Source organism: Maylandia zebra, linkage group LG18 (assembly GCF_041146795.1).
Source record: "Maylandia zebra isolate NMK-2024a linkage group LG18, Mzebra_GT3a, whole genome shotgun sequence".
Taxonomy (NCBI): Eukaryota; Metazoa; Chordata; class Actinopteri; order Cichliformes; family Cichlidae; genus Maylandia; species Maylandia zebra.
Genome location: NC_135184.1, coordinates 31431724 through 31453170, shown reverse-complemented (window position 1 = coordinate 31453170; position 21447 = coordinate 31431724). Strand labels below are relative to the sequence as shown.

Below are 21447 nucleotides of genomic sequence, written 5' to 3'. Positions count from 1 at the left end.
AAAATAAATATAGACAAACAGCAAATAGAGCACGAACTAAACTAGACTGGAAACAACTAAACTACCAAGCACAAACCTGGACAAGAATGAGAACAAGCAGAGGAGAATGACGATGGACAGCAGGGAGAACACACGGGTGAGACATGGTGGATACACAGGGGAATTACACACAGGTGGTGGACACAGCTGGGAATAATCAACAAGACGAGACAGAGGTAAAACTGAACACACTCACATGAGACGCAGACCTTCACAATAAAACAGGAACAAGAAACCATCACACTAAGACGCAGACTCGACATAGAGAGAATGACACATGGAACTAAACTAAACCTGCAAAAACATGACAACTCAAAATACTGGGTCAAACTGACCCAGAACCGTGACAAGGACACCACAAAAGATGGACATCACACATTAGTTGCACAAAAAGCTAATTTATAAAAAAAAATAAAAATAAAACAACAACAAAAAAAGCCCAACAAAAGTCAAATATGTTGTCAGTTCAGTGGTAATGCGTAGTGTGTGTTCCTGTGCTGTGTAAAGCAAACAACATTCAAATAAGCCCGAATGGCCTAAAGGCTGAGAGAGGCCAACTAATACTCCCCTAATCCAAGTAGCCAATGGTGGTCCTAGCCTGTTTGGTGCCCTGGGCGAACACCCCCTCTGGCTGAGCACCTGATGGCTTTGACCTTTTCTTGTCCACCTTCCATTGGTTTTAATTTTGCACTGTAGAACACCCATCCCCCAACACGAGGATCACCACAACATAACCTAACAGACCTACACCTTAGTTCACAGATTCGCTTTGTCTAGGGTTTATTTCTGGGATTTCGCACAGCCCAGGATTCAAATCATGAATACATAATGGGCTTGGATTTACAACATTATGAATGAAATGTGCTCTATTTGGAAGCAGCCGCCCCCTTCCCCTTTCAACAAGTTGAGTGAGACTTTAAATCATCAAACAGTAAATTATAAATGTTAAATTGTTATTGATCCCTTTACCCCGGTCCTAAATTGTATATTTATTTTCTTACTCTTCTTATATATAATGTTTGTTTACTTGCACTGCTGTAACTGGAGCCTCGTCGTCTCGTCTCTCTATATACTGGACTGTATGTAGCGGAGATGACAATAAAGTTTATTTTGACTTCAGCAGCGAGCAGGCGCACCGAGGGCTCTCGCGCTCACTTTTCACGTATAGAATTTCGAAAAAACATCGGTGCAAATTATAAGTCTGTATCATGTCTGGTGTTTTCGTGTTTGTTGGTTTGTTTATATTTTGTTTTATTTTGTGAGTTGGTTATTAGATGCTGCTCCAGCCAGCCAGAGAATCCCCCGCCGCCCCGCCCTCTCCTCCGCACCTCGCAAACGGAGGGCGCCCTTACTCCCAGCAAACGGGCGATGGAAAACCGATCGGTGCCCATAGTCATCGCCAAAATGCGCTGGCTGACGTCGGGGCAGCATGAGTACGAGCAACTTTTTTTTGTTGCCCGTGATGCCGCCCCCACCACGATGCGGCCCTGGGCAACCGCCCAGTATGTTCCTCTGACAGTGCTCCACTTTTACAGTTTCAAATCCGAAAATTTCAGATTTGAAAATGAGCAGAGTAAATTTTCCTGACACACATACAACACAGATGAATGCCACATTAAGAACTGGACTTACTGTGCTGACGTGCACTGAAATTAGTGGAAAGGGATCCAGCTAACAACTGTGATCAGTGTCGAGTATCAGACAGACTTTGCATAATAATTCCAGTGTGATGTGTAAATATTGTGTGGTATTTAAAAAAAAAAGTACTGCTAAATGTAACACATAATACTTGTGCAGCTGTGCTGGAGTATCCCACAGAATTACAAAGTAAAAGCCGTGTGCGCTCAGTGTTGGCCTGGACTGCAGATGTAGTCGACGGAGCACTTCCCCAGCCGCACAGGAGAGGGCGACAATACAGAAAACCTTCAACAAATGCCCCAAAACGTAGAAGAAGCAGCGCAATTTGACGCAGTGTGGAAGTCCTGAAGAGTACGACGTCCGAGTTTCAAGGTTGATTTATCTGAGCGCATGTGCGGGCATGTCAGGCAGCAGGTTGATGAGAGCCATTAGAGTGAGTGAGTTCGGAGCTCCGTCAGTCCTCAGACTGCGCTCTGACGTGACTGTCCCTCAGCCCGGGCGCACACAGGTGAGACCCACGCAGCTGGACTACTCCGTGCAAAGGGCACACAGCAGCAGCTGCACGTCACAGTAAAATCATGCGTGATGTTTGAAACACACTCACTGCTAATGCTTATGATCTGCGTATAGAGTTTCATGAAATCATAAACCTGCATTACGGTGTGTTTGATTTTGGTGCTTGGCCTTCTGCATTACTTCTTGATTGTCTGATCATTTCCTGATAACATTTAAATTTACAGCAATTGATTACAGAGCAGTGGGGAGTAGATTTCATCACAGTGGACGTCTTTCTGAATGTGCTGCAACTAAGTTTAAGAATATAATCCACCCACTGACCGTCTTCAATGCCCTGTACCAACACACAGCAGAGCCGCTACCTGAACGCTACTCCAACAGAGGTTGATTATCTTGTTAATAATTTAACCTCACTATGAGTGACTCTGGATACTGTAGCTCCTGTAGGCCTCAAATCAGAAGTACTTGACTCCCTGGTATAATTCTCAAACACGTAGCCTAAAGCAAATAACTCATAAGCTGGAGAGGAAGTGGTGTATCACACATTTAGAAGATCATCATTTAGCCTGGAGAAATAGTTTGCTGCTTTGTAAGAAAGCCCTGCTACTGCTAAGCAGAAGACACCAAACTTGTGTTTTATCTGGCTTCACAAATTTATGTGTTCATGAAGCCAGATAACACACACCAATTAGTTAAACTGCAGGAATGTCTTAAAGGCATAAAGACCTGGATGACCTCTAACTTTCTGCTTCTTAATTCAGATAAAACTGAGGTTATTGTACTCGGCCCTGAAAATCTTAGAAATATGGTATCTAACCAGATTCTTACTCTGGATGGCATTACCTTGGCCTCCAGTAACACTGCGCAATAGCTCTAAAAGTAGTAGTAGTCATTCATTATTATCAGGAAGTCCTAAAAACTCCCTGAAAAGCCTTCATTTAATCCAAAATGCTGCAGCAAGAGTCCTGACAGGGACTAGAAAGAGAGAGCATATTTCTCCTGTGTTGGCTTCCTTTCATTGGCTCCCTGTTAAATCCAGAATTGAATTTAACAATCCTGCTCCTCACATACAAGGTCTTAAATAATCAGGCCCCATCTTATCTTAATGACTTCCAGCTTCCAGTTTGGATTCAGGAGACAGACACTATCTCTACTTTTAAGATTAGGCTTCAAATTTTCCTTTTTGCTAAAGCATATAGTTAGGGCTGGACCAGGTGACCCTGGATCCTCCCTTAGTTATGCTGCAATAGGTGTAGGCTGCTGGGGGATTCCCATGATGCACTGAGTATTTCTTCTTCAGTCACCTTTCTCACTCACTATGGCTGTATCCCAATTCAGGGTCTGCAGCCTTAAAGTACGCAGCCTTAACGATCCACAAGGGCCGCGTACTCAAAGACCGCTAAGGCCAGAAGTGCGAGGCTCGTAAAATGGGACGGTCTAGCCTCCGTCGCGCTGCCCAGGTTGCCTAGCAACCATGATACTAACAGCTGGAAACGTTTCATACAGCTTTGTTTGACAGAAATGAAGGAGAAAATCTTTTGTTTGTTTCTTTCTACATGAGCTTTGATCATTCTCTGTAAGATTAAGGTCAGCTATTGAACGGTGTATATTTTAAAGTAAAGGCTTTAAAACCAAGTTAGTACAAACGTCACTAATGTCACATAACTTCGCCGACATGTTGCCAACAGTAATGTTTTAATGTTCTTCATTATTAAACATTCGCACATAAATAAGTGACATAATATTCAGTACTTACTTAAAGTTTACTCTTCGGGCGCCCCTCATCCGCCGTTTTTTTCCGGCAAAATTATCCACACCCACCACTGCGCTATGCATTCTGGGATATGTTGGGCCACGAAGTCTACACCGCCACATCCTTAAAATTCAGGAAAATGAAGGACGCATTTGAGGGCCGCATTTCGAGCAGCCTTTGAATTGGGACAGCCTTCGTCGCGTCGCTGTGACGCAATCGGCCTTAAAATGCGGCCTTTAAGGCTTCAGACCCTGAATTGGGATACAGCCATTGTGTTCATAGACCTCTTTGCACTGAATCATACTTGTTATTAATCTTTGGCTGTTCCACAGCATGTCTTCATCCTGTCTTCCTTCTCTCACCCCAACCGATCACAGCAGATGGCCCCGCCCCTCCTTGAGCCTGGTTCTGTTGGAGGTTTTTTCCTGTTAAAAGGGAGTTTTTCCTTCCCACTGTCACCTTGCTCATAGGGGGTCATATGATTGTTGGGTTTTTCTCTGTATGTATGTAGGGTCTACCTTACAATATAAAGCACCTTGAGACGACTGTTGTTGTGATTTGGTGCTGCACAAATAAAATTGAATTGAACTGAATATTTGTGGAAGTCAGATATTAAGAATACTACACTAACATTGAGATGTAAAGCTGCCTCTTTAATCATAGCCAAGTAACCACATGTGAACAATATCCGTGCTACAACTGGAAATGGTGGATCGAGCCAGATATCCATAGTATTGATACCAACGCTGGTATTGGTATCTGATTGATACATTGTAGTATGTAGCCCACTGAATTGTGTTAAATATTAATGAAAAATATGCCTCCTAACTTGAAAGACATGAAAATGTTTGAACCTTTTTGTGTTGACTGTAGGGCTGCCACGATTTGTCGACTAGTCACGATTACGTCGACTATCAAAATCGTCGACGACTGATTTAATAGTCGACGTGTTGTTTGAAGCTTTGTAAGATCGCAAAAGACGCAGGAATAATAGCAGGATTTAAGAGTGTAATAACGGACTGAAACAGAAGATGGCAGCACAGCATGTACAAGGATGCCAGCTGCCGTTAAACCCCGAAGAAGAAGAAGCAGCTGTGTCCCAGAATTCATAGCGCGGCCCAGCTTAGTTTCCAACAATGGCGGTAGCTAGTTAGTTTTAATATTACTCTTATTATTCTTTCTGGGTCACAAAATAAACGTTTAACATATTTTCAGGCGAGAATGTAGCTGTGTAAACCTCAAATATCTGCTCAGTTTATCAGGACACCACATATTTTCAAAAGCGCTCCGACGTTTTCGGAGACATCTGTTACCCACTAGCTCGATAGCTAGCCGGGGGCTAGGCTCACTAGCGCCGTGAGAACACCGGACTCCTGGCAAATTGTTTTCAAACCCACCGCCGTCTTTCGCGACTCAGGTTAAATATATATGAGTCACTTAGATAACTTAAAAATGTTGTTGTTTGGCTTTTTTTTTTTTTTTTTTTTTTTTGTATTTTATTTGTTCCTGAGTAAATCGGTTTGGCTGAGATTAAAGTTATAGTTTTTACACAGCTGAATAAACGTCAAGCAGACAGCTGATTATCAGAAGTGTGAGATGCTGGAGAATATACTCCGGTGTCCTGTTATATTTTAGATAGCAAGGAGTTTATTAAACTTTACCGAAACAATCTGCAAATTTCATTAAAATTGAATAAACTATCATCTTGTCTTTATTTTTAGTTAGCACCTTAAAAGCTTAAAGCTGTAAGCTAATGATAGTTATATAAGAGCAGATGCTGCTGGTGCAATAAGCTGTAGTTTTACGTCCAGTGGATGATGATCTGATTAGTCGACTAATCGCATAAATAATCGGTGACTAGTCGACTATCAAAATAATCGTTTGTGGCAGCCCTAGTTGACTGTCACGTGTATTTTATTTATACTAGGGATGCACCGATACCGAGTACGAGTACTTGCATTTCAGTACTCACCGATACAGAGTACTTAATAAAAACATGATTTAAATTTGCAGGTAACAGCTTTAGTCCTATAATTTAACAAAAAATAAACAAGGGACTAGTTTGGAATTAAGAACATTTATTTAAAATGAAAAGCATGTTGTATGTAACATATTAAAGAATAAATAATTATAAAAAAACAAAATTTAATTTTACATTTGTTCGTCTGTTTCTCTGTTTAGAAGTTTCACTAGCACAGTCACAGCTGGGATGACATCAGAGGCTAGTGCGTCGTAGCTGCTCACTTTTTTAGTTAAACTCTTTGTACTCGTTGTTGTGTTGGGATTTTAGGTGCTTGATTAAATTGCTTGTGTTAAATGCGCTACCTTTAGAGCCTCCTCTGGACAATTTCGCTGAGCACAATTTGCAGTCCACCTTTGTTTTCGCATCTTCGTTCACTTTGAAATAGCTCCACTCAGCTGATATGTCTCGCCTCGCTTTCTCCCCGCTCTGAGCTGCAGCCGGGGTGGGCACTCGGGGCCTGGGGGCGGGCACTCGGCGCCTGTGATTAACCCCTTACATGCCGCTCAAACATAGACAGGTCTCAGACCGTGGTATCGGTCCTCGGTATCGGGGGACTTTTAACGAGTACGAGTACTTTAGAAAATGTGGTATCGAGGCCGATACTGGTATCGGTATCGGTGCATCCCTAATTTATATCCTACAGCACATTTAAATAACAGGTTCACCCAAGTGTTTTAGACACCATTACATTTACATTCCAGGTCTTCAAAAACAAAGTTTCAAAACACATGAAAAACTAAAACTGAGACACTTTGTCTCAAAACTCATGATACCCTGCTCTCCACTACATCCTTTTTTCAGTAAAAAGTATAAGTATTTGTAAAGTGGCACTGATACTTGGCATCAGATTAATACCAGATTCTGCAGTGTCGCAGAGCACTAGCTGCAAGCATAATAGAACAGAAAGGTATGACCATTAGGGAAGGGTGGAAAAGGAACGTGTACCAACAATGACCTGACAGCACTGCTACAAAACAAGTGCAAATTCATCTCCTGCTTCCTTTCAGTTAATAAAGCCCATAAAGTCATTTTTTAAATTGACTGTTGACAAAACAAATATACTTGCCTTTTTCTGAATGATGTTAATGAATTCTACATGTGAATGTAGAAGTCAAATCTAATTTAATTATTAGCAAACAGTAGTACAAGTAACACTTGTTCTGATGACAGATCCTGGATAGACTTCTGCACTGGTTATCCAGTTCTCAAAGAAATGTACTGAATCACACAGGAATAAATTGGCACTGAATGAGTGTTAAATTGTCAGTGCGCCCCAGGGCAGCTGTGGCTACAATGTAGCTTGCTATCGCCAGTGTGTGAATGTGTGTGTGAATGGGTGGATGACTGAATGTAGTGTAAAGCGCTTTGGGGTCCTATGGACTAGAAAAGCGCTATACAAATGCAGGCCATTTACCATTTAAATGTCTGTACAGTACTATCAAAGTGGCAAAAGGGTAAACCCCCACTTGCATCAGAACATGCATCAAGTGTCATTGCAATTACATTTTTTTACTTGAAATAAAAAAGCTGTGAACATGTTTTAAAGTCAGAAATCTGATTTTGTTATAGTCAATAGCAAATAAATCAAGGGTAAAATCTGAGAAATGTATCCAGTAGTTGAAGTTTTGTAGTCAAGCAGCTGTTTCTTAAGCTTGAAATGACGGTCAAATTGAAACATTTAGAAATTTTAAAGATTGAAGTAGCTAAGATTAGAATTAATGGCCCGAGGTGGACAAACTTTTGTTGTTTAAATGGAAAATGGATTGGTTCTTATATAGCGCTTTTCTGAGCACTCTACACAACTTGTGCATTCACCCAAGCACATTTTTTTGTGCTTGTATGAATGCTTTCTAACTAACATTCACACATACACTCATACGGATGCAATTTGGGGTTAGTATCTTGCCCAAGGATATTTGGCATGCAGACTAGGGAAACCAGGAATTGAACCATCAACCTTCCGATCAGTAGATGACCTGCTCTACCGCTTGAGCTACAGCCACCCCGAAACAGCCAGTGTTTTTAACCTGTGATTATTATTCAAGTTCAAGTGATTTAAATGAAATATTTGAGTAATAGTGTTTAAAATCTCCTAATCTCTCAGCCCACATGGCATAGTCCATCTGAAGTCTCTCTCTCTCTCATATAGGTGTTGATCCGTGTCCATGCCTGTGGAGTGAACCCTGTGGAAACTTACATCCGAGCTGGGACGTATGCAAGGAAACCCACCCTGCCTTACACACCTGGCTCTGATGTAGCAGGAGTGGTGGAATCAGTTGGAGAAGGAGTGACTGCAGTGAAGGTTAGAGTACAGACGACTGTATGGATGTGATAGCAGCTACATGTCAGTTCAGTTATATAATCATGTGGGATCAGTCCTCCATCTTCTGCTTAGCATCACTTAAAACTTGTGTAAATCCAAGTTCAAGTTCATCCTGTAGAAAATACACAGAGACAATGTGAGAAGGAACTCTTAAATAAGGAGATACAGGAGGTGTGCACAGTGTGTGAACATGTGTGTGTGTTTTCCAGGCAGGGGATCGTGTGTTCACCACAGCTACAGAGACTGGAGGCTATGCAGAGTACACTGTAGCAGCTGGCGACTCTGTTTACAAGCTGCCTGATGCTTTAGACTTCACACAGGGAGCAGCCATCGGGATCCCGTACTTCACCGCCTACAGAGCTCTGATCCACAAGTAAGACACACCTGTTCTAATCAGGGTGAGCTGTAGCAGGATTCCACCATCTGCAGATCTTAAAGAGCAAAGCAATGAAATTCAATATAATATTCAATTTAATATTTCTAATTCAAATTACAAGGTCCAGTAAAAATCTTTTAGTGGGCTTATATGACAATAGAAAGTGCTGAAAAAATAATGTCAGCTAAAATATATTATAACAACAAGAAATACATGTATCTCTTCCTGCATATGACCAAGTCTACACAGCTGCGTGGTACTTATACTGCCCTCTGGTGGTCAAAACCTTGATCTTCTTCCTTCCACGCTGACAAGTCCAGATATATGCATATCCCAACTCTGAACATACATCATGTTACAAAGGAAAGATCAATGTTTTTAATAGAGGGGGTGGTTAATTAGTAATGCAGCACCATACTGTTAACTTTCACCTTCTCTGTGGGTTTTTTGTGTTGTGCAGAGCGCACGCCAAGGCTGGAGAGACCGTTCTTATCCATGGAGCCAGTGGAGGGGTGAGACTCTTCTTCAGCTCTAGGAGATATAGCTCCAATTTCTAACAAGTCATCATTAGGCTGCCCTAGATCCCTAAAATATCCTGCAAGGATGCCAAAGTATAGTGACACCAATCCGATACATCTAAACATATTTTAGGAGCAGCTGTTGTATTAATCTGTTTTTAAAGCCCGAAAAAGATTTTGAACACTTGCAGTGCTTTCCTGATCTGTAGGTCACGCTAAAACTTGTTTTGCCTTTCTTTCCCTTCAAAAGTTGAAGTGTTATGTGTGTGAGTGGGTTAAGGGAGAGTATGATGGAGAATACAGTGGAACCCCGACTTACGAAATTCATTTGTTCCCGAGGGTCTTTCGTAAGTCGAAGATTTTCGTAAGTCGAAGCACCCATCGCGCCTTTTGAGTGAGGCGATGCTGAACGATAGACTATAGACTAATTGCTAACTAGAACAACAATACGTCGTTCAAGTGGAACAGCGAAGCGCAATTACGAAAGCCAAGGGGTTGTCACATGATTCGGAAGGCATTCTGGGCATTCTGGGCTCGGCCAATCAGAGCCAGCGGATTTCGTAAAATGGGCATTTTGCCGTAACACGGGCAGAAATATTGGCGTTCAGTGCCTTCGTAACTTGAATTTTTCGTTTAACAGGGTATTCGTAAGTCGGGGTTCCACTGTATTACAAAGTTTGTCCTCGAGTCTAAATACTTCATTATGCATTATGAAAAATATTACAATATTGCACACAAAATACTAAAGGAATGAGCAAAATGTGTAGAAGGAAGAAAAGTAGTCCTGATACTGATCCCTGTGGGACCCCATATTTGATAGTTATACTTTGAGATTTTTACCATTTACACACACATATTGCTCCCTTTTCTTTAATTTAATTTGATTACAAATATCATTCACACCTAATGTAAGGGAGCTTGACTTCTGTTTTTATCTCTTGGTGTAAAAAGAAAGAGTTTTAAAAAATGGCTTTTGTTTATAAGTGACACACTGAAGAGGGCTAATAGTTATGGATAGATTTTCTTTTCTTGAGATAAAATATTTAATAAAACTGTTGGTAATATTTTCATGATGTGGAACATTTCTGGCATTTTACTCGACCCTGGTGTCATTGAGCATATTTGTAAGATGTGTGCTATACCTTCAAATCATACTGCCTGAAGGAAGCATGTACAGTAGGATGCAAAAGTTTGGGCAACCTTGTTAATAGTCATTATTTTCCTGTATAAATCGTTGGTTGTTACGATAAAAAAAATTTCAGTTAAATATATCATATAGGAGACACACTCAGTGATATTTCAGAAGTGAAACGAAGTTTATTGGATTTACAGAAAGTGTGCAATAATTGTTTAAACAAAATCAGGCAGGTGCATTAATTTGGGGTCCACAAAAAAAGAAATGAAATCAATATTTAGTAGATCTGCCTTTTGCAGAAATTACAGCCTCGAAATGCTTCTTGTAGGTTCCAATGAGAGTCTGGATTGTGGTTGAAGGTATTTTGGACCATTCCTCTTTACAAAACATCTCTAGTTCATTCAGGTTTGATGGCTTCCGAGCATGGACAGCTCTTTAACTCACACCACAGATTTTCAATAATATTCAGGTCTGGGCTGAGATGGCCATTCCACAACGTTGTACTTGTTCCTCTGCATGAATGCCTTAGTGGATTTTGAGCAGTGTTTCGGGTCGTTGTCTTGTTGAAAGATCCAGCCCCGGCACAGTTTCAGCTTTGTCACAGAATCTGCTGATACTGAGTGGAATCCATGTGTCCCTCAACTTTGACAAGATTCCCAGTCCCTGCACTGGCCACACAGCCCCACGGCATGATGAAACCACCACCATATTTTACTGTAGGTAGCAGGTGTTTTTCTTGGAATGCTGTGTTCTTTTTCCTCCATGCATAACGCCTCTTGTTATGCCCAAATAACTCAACTTTAGTTTCATCAGTCCACAGCATCTTATTCCGAATGAAGCTGGCTTGTCCAAATGTGCTTTAGCAAACCTCAAGCGTCTCTGTTTGTACTGTGGGCGGAGAAAAGGCTTCCTCTGCATCACTCTCATATACAGCATCTCCTTGTGTAAAGTGCACCGAATGGTTGAACGATGCACAGTGACTCCATCTGCTGCAAGATGATGTTGTAGGTCTTTGGTGCTGGTCTGTGGGTTGACTCTGACTGTTCTCACCATTCGTCGCTTCTGTCCATCCGAGATTTTTCTTGGTCTGCCACTTTGAGCCTTAACTTGAACTGAGCCTGTGGTCTATCATTTTCTCAATATGTTCCTACCTGTGGAAACAGATAGCTTAAATTTCTGAGACAGCTTTCTGTATCCTTCCTCTAAACCATGATGGTGAACAATCTTTGTCTTCGGGCCATTTGAGAGTTGTTTTGAGACCCCCATGTTGCTACTCTTCAGAGAAAATTAAAAGAGGAGGGAAACTTACAAGTGACCCCTTTAAATACTCTTACTCATTATTGGATTCACTTGTGTATGTAGGTCAGGGGTCACTGAGCTTACCAAGCCAATGTGAGTTCCAATAATTAGTTCTAAATGTTTTGGAATCAATAAAATGACAACAGTGACCCAAATTATGCGCCTGCCTGATTGTGTTTAAACAATTATTGCACACTTTCTGTAAATCCAATAAACTTAGTTTCACTTCTCGAGTATCATTGTGTGTGTCTCCTATATGATATATTTAACTCACATTTTTTATTGTAACAACCAACGATTTATATAGCAAAATAATGACTATTAACAAGGTTGCTCAAACTTTTGCATCCCACTGTATAATCTAAACAGAACTGGTCCTATCACAGAACCTTGTGGAACTCCATAATTAACTTTATTGTGGGAAAAGGATTCTCCATTTATATAAACAAATCGGAGTCTATTATATAGATATGATTCAAACCACTGCAGTATCTGATGTGTAAAAGATTTAAGACCATATTAGTAAACCTCCTGTCTAATAATCTTGACATCTAAAACCTAAGGATAAGGTAAAATACATAAATTCAGTACCTTATATATAGTATCTTGATTTAATGTACTTACTCTTATGGTAAAATTATGTTGTTTGACCTTTTCTGGCCTGATTGTGTATGTCACTGCTGTATAACTAACATGAAAACAACTAACCAGGGTAACTTTTCCCCCGGTTTTTTACACTTGTTTTTAATACAAGATTGTGTTAGTTTATGAACTAAAGAGATGCAGTTTTCTAGAACAAATTGTCTTTAATCAAATAATATAAACAGAAATGGAGTAAATAAATACAGTGGGGCAAAAAAGTATTTAGTCGGCCACCGATTGTGCAAGTTCCCCCACCTAAAATGATGACAGAGGTCAGTAATTTGCACCAGAGGTACACTTCAACTGTGAGAGACAGAATGTGAAAAAAAAAAATCCATGAATCCACATGGTAGGATTTGTAAAGAATTTATTCGTAAATCAGGGTGGAAAATAAGTATTTGGTCAATAACAAAAATACAACTCAATACTTTGTAACATAACCTTTGTTGGCAATAACAGAGGTCAAACGTTTACTATAGGTCTTTACCAGGTTTGCACACACAGTAGCTGGTATTTTGGCCCATTCCTCCATGCAGATCTTCTCGAGAGCAGTGATGTTTTGGGGCTGTCGCCGAGCAACACGGACTTTCAACTCCCGCCACAGATTTTCTATGGGGTTGAGGTCTGGAGACTGGCTAGGCCACTCCAGGACTTTCAAATGCTTCTTACGGAGCCACTCCTTTGTTGCCCGGGCGGTGTGTTTTGGATCATTGTCATGTTGGAAGACCCAGCCTCGTTTCATCTTCAAAGTTCTCACTGATGGAAGGAGGTTTTGGCTCAAAATCTCACGATACATGGCCCCATTCATTCTGTCCTTAACACGGATCAGTCGTCCTGTCCCCTTGGCAGAAAAACAACCCCATAGCATGATGTTTCCACCCCCATGCTTCACAGTAGGTATGGTGTTCTTGGGATGCAACTCAGTATTCTTCTCCCTCCAAACACGACGAGTTGAGTTTATACCAAAAAGTTCTACTTTGGTCTCATCTGACCACATGACATTCTCCCAATCCTCTGCTGTATCATCCATGTGCTCTCTGGCAAACTTCAGACGGGCCTGGACATGCACTGGCTTCAGCAGCGGAACACGTCTGGCACTGCGGGATTTGATTCCCTGCCGTTGTAGTGTGTTACTGATGGTGACCTTTGTTACTTTGGTCCCAGCTCTCTGCAGGTCATTCACCAGGTGCCCCCGTGTGGTTCTGGGATCTTTGCTCACCGTTCTCATGATCATTTTGACCCCACGGGATGAGATCTTGCGTGGAGCCCCAGATCGAGGGAGATTATCAGTGGTCTTGTATGTCTTCCATTTTCTGATGATTGCTCCCACAGTTGATTTTTTCACACCAAGCTGCTTGCCTATTGTAGATTCACTCTTCCCAGTCTGGTGCAGGTCTACAATACTTTTCCTGGTGTCCTTCGAAAGCTCTTTGGTCTTGGCCATGGCGGAGTTTGGAGTCTGACTGTTTGAGGCTGTGGACAGGTGTCTTTTATACAGATGATGAGTTCAAACAGGTGCCATTCATACAGGTAACGAGTGGGGGACAGAAAAGCTTCTTACAGAAGACGTTACAGGTCTGTGAGAGCCAGAGATTTTCCTTGTTTGAGGTGACCAAATACTTATTTTCCACCCTGATTTCCGAATAAATTCTTTACAAATCCTACCATGTGAATTCATGGATTTTTTTTTCACATTCTGTCTCTCACAGTTGAAGTGTACCTCTGGTGCAAATTACTGACCTCTGTCATCATTTTAAGTGGGGGAACTTGCACAATCGGTGGCTGACTAAATACTTTTTTGCCCCACTGTAAATGTGGGGCTTTTTGACTTTTTTACTGTTACATAAATACAGTGGCTTGCAAAAGTATTCGGCCCCTTGAACTTTTCCACATTTTGTCACATTACAGCCACAAACATGAATCAATTTTATTGGAATTCCACGTGAAAGACCAACACAACACATGAGAAGTGGAATGAAAATCATACATGATTCCAAACATTTTTTACAAATAAATAACTGAAAAGTGGGGTGTGCGTAATTATTCAGCCCCCTGAGTCAATGCTTTGTAGAACCACCTTTTGCTGCAATTCCAGCTGCCAGTCTTTTAGGGTTTGTCTCTACCAGCTTTGCACATCTAGAGACTGAAATCCTTGCTCAGTCTTCTTTGCAAAACAGCTCCAGCTCAGTCAGATTAGATGGACAGCGTTTGTGAACAGCAGTTTCAGATCTTGCCACAGATTCTCGATTGGATTTAGACACCAGACAGGTCAGAGATAAAGTTATTGAGAAATTTAAAGCAGGCTTAGGCTACAAAAAGATTTCACAAGCCTTGAACATCCCACGGAGCACTGTTCAAGCGATCATTCAGAAATGGAAGGAGTATGGCACAACTGTAAACCTACCAAGACAAGGCCACCTAAACTCACAGGCCGAACAAGGAGAGCACTGAGAGGCCCATGGGGACTCTGGACGAGCTGCAGAGATCTACAGCTCAGGTGGGGGAATCTGTCCATAGGACAACTATTAGTCGTGCACTGCACAAAGTTGGCCTTTATGGAAGAGTGGCAAGAAGAAAGCCATTGTTAACAGAAAACCATAACAAGTCCCGTTTGCAGTTTGCCACAAGCCATGTGGGGGACACAGCAAACATGTGGAAGAAGCTGCTCTGGTCAGATGAGACCAAAATGGAACTTTTTGGCCAAAATGCAAAACGCTCTGTGTGGCGGAAAACTAACACAACACATCACTCTGAACACACCATCCCCACTGTCAAATATGGTGGTGGCAGCATCATGCTCTGGGGCTGCTTCTCTTCAGCAGGGACAGGAAGCTGGTCAGAGTTGATGGGAAGATGGATGGAGCCAAATACAGGGCAACCTTGGAAGAAAACCTCTTGGAGTCTGCAAAAGACTTGAGACCGGGGCGGAGGGTCACCTTCCAGCAGGACAACGACCCTAAACATAAAGCCAGGGCAACAATGGAACGGTTTAAAACAAAACATATCCATGTGTTAGAACGGCCCAGTCAAAGTCCAGATCTAAATCCAATCCAGAATCTGTGGCAAGATCTGAAACTGCTGTTCACAAACGCTGTCCATCTAATCTGACTGAGCTGGAGCTGTTTAGCAAAGAAGAATGAGCAAAGATTTCAGTCTGTAGATGTGCAAAGCTGGTAGAGACAGACCCTAAAAGACTGGCAGCTGGAATCGCAGCAAAAGGTGGTTCTACAAAGTATTGACTCAGGGGGCTGAATAATTACCCACACCCCACTTTGCAGTTATTTGTTTGTAAAAAATGTTTGGAATCATGTATGATTTTCGTTCCACTTCTCACGTGTGCACCACTTTGTGTTGGTCTTTCACGTGGAATTCCAATAAAATTGATTCATGTTTGTGGCTGTAATGTGACAAAATGTGGGAAAGTTCAAGGGGGCCGAATACTTTTGCAAGCCAGTGTATATTCTTGCATTACTTGTACTACCGTGGCTCATCAGCTTTAAATAAAAGTGACTAGAAATGTGTGCTAAAATGAAATTTAGCTACAATCAAATACTTTCTTCATCCTATAGGTGGGCATTGCAGCCTGTCAGTTGTCCCGTGCTCTGGGTCTTCAGGTTTTTGGGACAGCAGGGACACCAGAGGGGATGAAGTTGGTCCTTAACAATGGAGCTCACCTGGCCTTTAATCACAGACAAGAAGAATACACAGACAAAATCACGGTATTCACTCACATAGAAGTCAAGTGGCAGGAAAAACTCGTTCTGACCTTCTGAAAAATGCTCTGTGTGTTTATGTATTCCAGGAAGCCACAAAGGGCCGAGGTGTAGATGTGATAGTGGAGATGCTGTCAAATGTCAACCTCAGTAAGGACCTCCAGATGCTGGCCTATGGAGGGCGAGTGATGGTAGGACTACAGTTTTTCTTTTTTTTTTATAGTATAGTCGTGGGATCTTTTACTGGTTTATCAGTTTACTACTCCTCAGAAATGTGTTGTTAACAATCCAGCTGTGGTGGACTAATAATAATTATAGTACAATATTAAAAACAGGACAGCTATAAGGAAACACTCACTTCACTCCACACAGGGAGTAGTCAGCTGTTGTTGACATATCAGGGTGTGATAAATACATCAGAGGGTTCCCCAGGCTGAAATGTCCTCTAGCAACAATCAACTACAAAGCAAGAGGTGAGAAGCAAATAACAGACAAAGCAAAATCTGTCCTATTTTTGACCTGAGTTGCTCACGTTCTGTTTCACTTAAGGAAGCCTCCCTCTGTACAGCCCGTGCTGCTTGTAACTGAACCGGTTGTAGGTTGTCAATGTAAAGTTGTTGATGCACCTCTATTACATCATTAACTGTACAAATGTCCATACCAACATAAGAAAAGCTGTCATGTTCTTCACGGCCCACAAGGAAGGTAGATTTCAGTACAGGAATGATATGAGTTGCAAAGTGACTTGAACCAGCCCAAAGGAAATCATCAACGTGACATGCAAGCACTCCTGTAACCTCAGATTGTTCATTCTGCCAATAGAACACTGCAGGATCAACCTGTGATATTTTACCACCAGTTTTGAGCATAATGTCTTTGACCTTATTGTACCAATAAAGTGAAGCATCTGTAAGTCCATAAACACACTTTTTCAGTTTCCATAGAACATTGTCCTTGCCAGCTTCAGGTGGGGGACGAAGATAGATGTCTCTTGACAGTTCCATTCCCTGCAAGAAGGCAGATTTAATGTCCATTGAATTTACTCTCCACTTGTTTTGACATATCACAGCTAGCACCAGTCTGAGGGACTCAGACGCACATGTTGGAGAGTCTTTCTGTAGTTCTTTAGTATTTGCCTCTTCAAACCCCCGTGCCACAAGTCGAGCCTTTGGGACAACACCATTAGTAGTTTCTTTGAGTGTACAGACCCATCTAGTAGACACACATTTTTGACCCAGGTCTTTCACTTCATCAAACACACCATTACTTTGCCAGCTCTCAATCTCCTGCTGCTTAGCAGAATCAAAGGAAATATCTTTTGTTATGAGTACATCTGCATCTCTGTTTTCAGCTTCAGTGCAAAGACCATCAACAAGTGACATGTCTACAGCTTTCTTTTCACCTTCACTACCATCATGCTCAAGATATTGCACATTGTACCAGTTTTTGTATTGCCCTTTTGCTTTTCCCGCTCTGCCTAGCACTCTGGCTGTGTGTTGAACACCGTTGTCTCTGTTGGTAAAAGCAATTAGCTGTCCTGATCTTAACTTTGCATTTGCAGAGACATGATCAGTGGGTGTAGAGGGCTCATTTGCAGTGTGTGTGACAGACATGTTTTCTGTAGTGTTGGTTTCTCTGTCAATAGTGATGTCTTCTTCCTCACTAATACTCTGTTCACCATCGGGTGTGTCAGTGTCATCATTTTCAACTGCGTCTTTGTTGTCATCATCAGTAGTACTGTGTGGTATTTGTTTATGTCCAGTCTGTGAATCCACTTTAGTCAATCTTGACTGGTGTACTCTTACAAGAGTCCCCCCATGTCTTACAAATACAACAGTTCCATCCTGCCCAATAACTACACCTGGACCCTTCCACTCTGTACAGTCGACTCATTTGTAGTATACTTTATCTCCTGCCTCATATTTGTCATCTGTAGGCCTAAGTTGTTTGCGTAGTGCTCTCCTGATCCTTTCTGAACACTCTGCCTCAGTAAATGCTTTCCTGGAAGCATGTAATCCTGAGATATGTTCAGCTACTCTTGCACTTACAGTTGTGCCCTCTAAGGCAGGTGGCTTATCCATCAACACAGAAGGAAGGTTGGGGTTTTGGCCAAACACAAGTTGATGTGGACTATAACCATGTACATTAAGCATACTGTTTTTGGCCATAAGGGCCCAGTCTAGCGCAGTGTGCCAGTCACATCCTCGTTCCTTTTTTACCTTCAGGAGGATTTCTGTAAGTGTCATGTTATGTCTCTCCAGTAGTCCGTTGCTCCAGGGACTATACCCCGCCGTTGTTTTTACCTCAATGTTGAAGTTTTCAGCCATGTCCCGAATGTCTGTGTTGTTGAACTCTCCGCCGTTGTCTGTGTAGAGCCGTCTGGGGGCACCGTGAATGCTTATCCAGGTGTGAATGAAGGAGTTGACGATCTCTGCAGCTTTCTTTGTCTTTACTGTACTATGTAACTATCTAGCCACTTCTGACCACAAACTGTACGTGTACATGCAGTATCAATAATGGCTGACCCCAGTGCCTCAGTCAGGAAGATTTCAGAGTCTGTCATTGAGGCTTTAGTGTACAAAGTAATGTTACACTCCTCCACTTTCCCATCTTCAGTTAGCTTTACTTGGTCACCATTACGATGAGGACAGTCTTTCGCCCAGTGGTAAGTGCTCTGACAAATAGCACATCTTGTTCGCTTGCCAAACTTGTCAACTGGGTTGGTACCTTGTAGTGGTTGTCGCTGTCCACTCCATGACGAAGTACCGTTGTTTCGTTTGTATTTGGGACCTTTTTGTTCCGTAAGGAAAACTGCATCTTGGTTCAGTTGAATTCCGCTGAAAACTCCGGTTACTTTCCCTCCGAAAATCCGTTTCAGTGCAGACTTCATAGACGCAAACGTTAAGTCCGTGCACGCTGTCAGTGCAAGCTGTCGACTTTTCTCATCAAGACAAGCTGTATCTAGAAGCTTAAATGCTAGCGCAGCGTCATGTTGTACTTTTTCATCCGGTTATAACGCTGTTCAAAGTCTTTAATGTAGTCTGCCATGGACACGCTGTGGTTCTTTGCAATGGAGTCAAAACACGAGTAGGCTTCATAAGCGCGGTCTTTCTCTTCTCTCTGAAACACCGCGTCAAGTTTTGCAAGTAGTATTTCCATACCGTCATCTTTGTCCAAATCTTCCGCGGGTATCTCCATGGCCGTTTCTCTGGCTCTTCCCTCGAGCCCCAGCGCCACCGCGAGTGCCTGTTTCTTTTTATCCAGCTCCGTAACTCGTCTCCAGATATTGACTTCATTCTTCCAGCATTCGTATGGCCTGGCTTCATCAAACTTTGGTGGTACTTTGTAATTGGAAACCATCCTCTGCTACCAATGTTAACTCAAAAGACACGACGTCGTACTCTCATTCACAGCGCTTTATTCGTTCCGCCATTTTTCATACGGACCACAACAACAACACTTCGCGGGCAACAGTACTCTCGCGATAAAACAGAAAATAACAAGTTAACATTTCTTACCTTGGCCATGTCTCTGAGTATTGCACACCTTGTGCTTTTGGGCACTCCAGTGATGTTGCAGCTCTGAAATATGGTCAAACTGGTGGCAAGTGGCATCTTGGGGGCTGCACGCTTGACTTTTCTCAGTTCATGGGCAGTTATTTTGCGCCTTGGTTTTTCCACACACTTCTTGCGACCCTGTTGACTATTTTGAATGAAACGCTTGATTGTTCGATGATCACGCTTCAGAAGCTTTGCAATTTTGAGACTGCTGCATCCCTCTGCAAGATATCTCCCTATTTTTGACTTTTCTGAGCCTGCCAAGTCCTTCTTTTGACCCATTTTGCCAAAGGAAAGGACGTTGCCTAATAATTATGCACACCTGATATAGGGTGTTGATGTCATTAGACCACACCCCTTCTCATTACAGAGATGCACATCACCTAATATGCTTAATTGGTAGTAGGCTTTCAAGCCTATACAGCTTGGAGTAAGACAACATGCATGAAGAGGATGATGTGGACAAAATACTCATTTGCCTAATAATTCTGCACTCCCTGTATCTACCAGAAATGTTCTGATATATAGTTATATACAGTAGTTTACAAACACTCATTAATCATACCTCTACTTTGCTCTTTTTCTTTAGGTTGTTGGCTCCAGAGGATCTATAGAGATCAATCCCAGAGACACCATGATTAAAGAGAGCAGCATAGTGGGAGTGGCCCTTTTCTTTGCAACACCGGTACAAAATAACAGCATCACAAAATTTGTCAGTAATCTAATTTTTTTTAAATTTCATTTTAAAATTTTGTTTTTAATTCAGTTAAGCCTATTTTCCAGAGTAGGTTTGATTGTTATTATTTGAAAATGTTTAGTTTGTTAAGGTTAGTGTTCCGTACTATTATTGTTATTATTTTTTATTTTATTTAGTTTTCCAAGTAAGCAAAATCATGCACATTGGTAATGCTACTGCCAAAACCTTTGGCTATGACTCCATACATGATACATGATAAATATGTACAGAATTCTTATTCCGTGCCCCACTTGGTGATTTGGACATCTTTCTTCTCCCCCTGCTCCTCTCAGGAGGAGTTGAAGGAGTGTGGAGCTCTACTGTATGCAGGGATGGAAGCTGGTTGGTTGCGTCCGGTCATCGGTTCCCAGTATCCGCTTGAAAAAGCTGCCCAGGCCCACCATGATATCATTGAGTCTCCCGGGGCTGCTGGGAAGATGGTCCTGACTATGTGACGACCATGTAATGGGTCACAGGTCACCTTTACAGTTTTTACAGTTCAGGCTGTTTTTAAATGGGTGATACTTTAATAAAAATTTTCAGGAACAGTTAATGTTGTTGTTTGTTGCTTCTATGGCAAAAATCAGTTTGCTAGATCACAGAAAATAATGCAGAAAATCCTTAGGCTGGATTTGTTTTTACTGTACCATCATGGTGCGATTTACCAATTGGATGAAACCTTACTGTAGTGAAGTTATTTCTTTAGTTCGTGTTAATATACTTTTGTATTTCTAAAGCTGAATTTAATAGTTTTTTTTTTCCAGAATGATCAGAGTGTTTTTGCAGATCTCTTCATAAGGTCTGTTGTCACTGATTTTAGGTTTAGTTCTTGTGTAATTTGGCATATCTCACTCTTTTCTTCTTGTTACCCTTCCTTATGAAGGGCATCTTGACAGCCAGCCTTCGCCTGAGAGCATTTGTGATGAGGCTTCATTAAACAGTAGATGAATAAACTGAAGGACTCCATGCATATATCATGTCCTGTGTCACGTCTATTCTGGTGTCTTTCACCCTTTTACTTAAGGACATGACTGCTCATCTGCTGTAGATAGTTTTTTTTTTTTTTAAGCCTCCCACTTTTCTTTTGTCCTTCACTTGTTCAGTTTCCTCACATTGTTTTAAGAACACACTACACACTGTGTCAAAATATGGGTTCAAGGTTCTTTAATATTTGTCACA

General features: G+C 41.7%; 1 protein-coding gene across 2 annotated transcripts; it reads left to right on the top strand.

Moving 5' to 3' along the window:
• The first annotated feature begins 1982 nt into the window (after positions 1–1982).
• On the top strand, positions 1983–21240 carry cryz (crystallin, zeta (quinone reductase)). Of its 2 annotated transcripts, none has more exons than XM_014412704.4 (8): positions 1983–2185; positions 8119–8271; positions 8502–8665; positions 9129–9180; positions 15832–15981; positions 16065–16166; positions 20122–20217; positions 20562–21240. In XM_014412704.4, exons 1-8 carry the CDS (start codon positions 2078–2080, stop codon positions 20721–20723), a joined length of 987 nt encoding a protein of 328 aa, XP_014268190.2. In that variant the 5' UTR covers positions 1983–2077; the 3' UTR covers positions 20724–21240. The 2 variants fall into 2 exon arrangements, with proteins under 2 accessions (XP_014268190.2, XP_024661952.2); XM_024806184.2 differs by having other exon boundaries at positions 20122–20244.
• Positions 21241–21447: the final 207 nt, after the last annotated feature.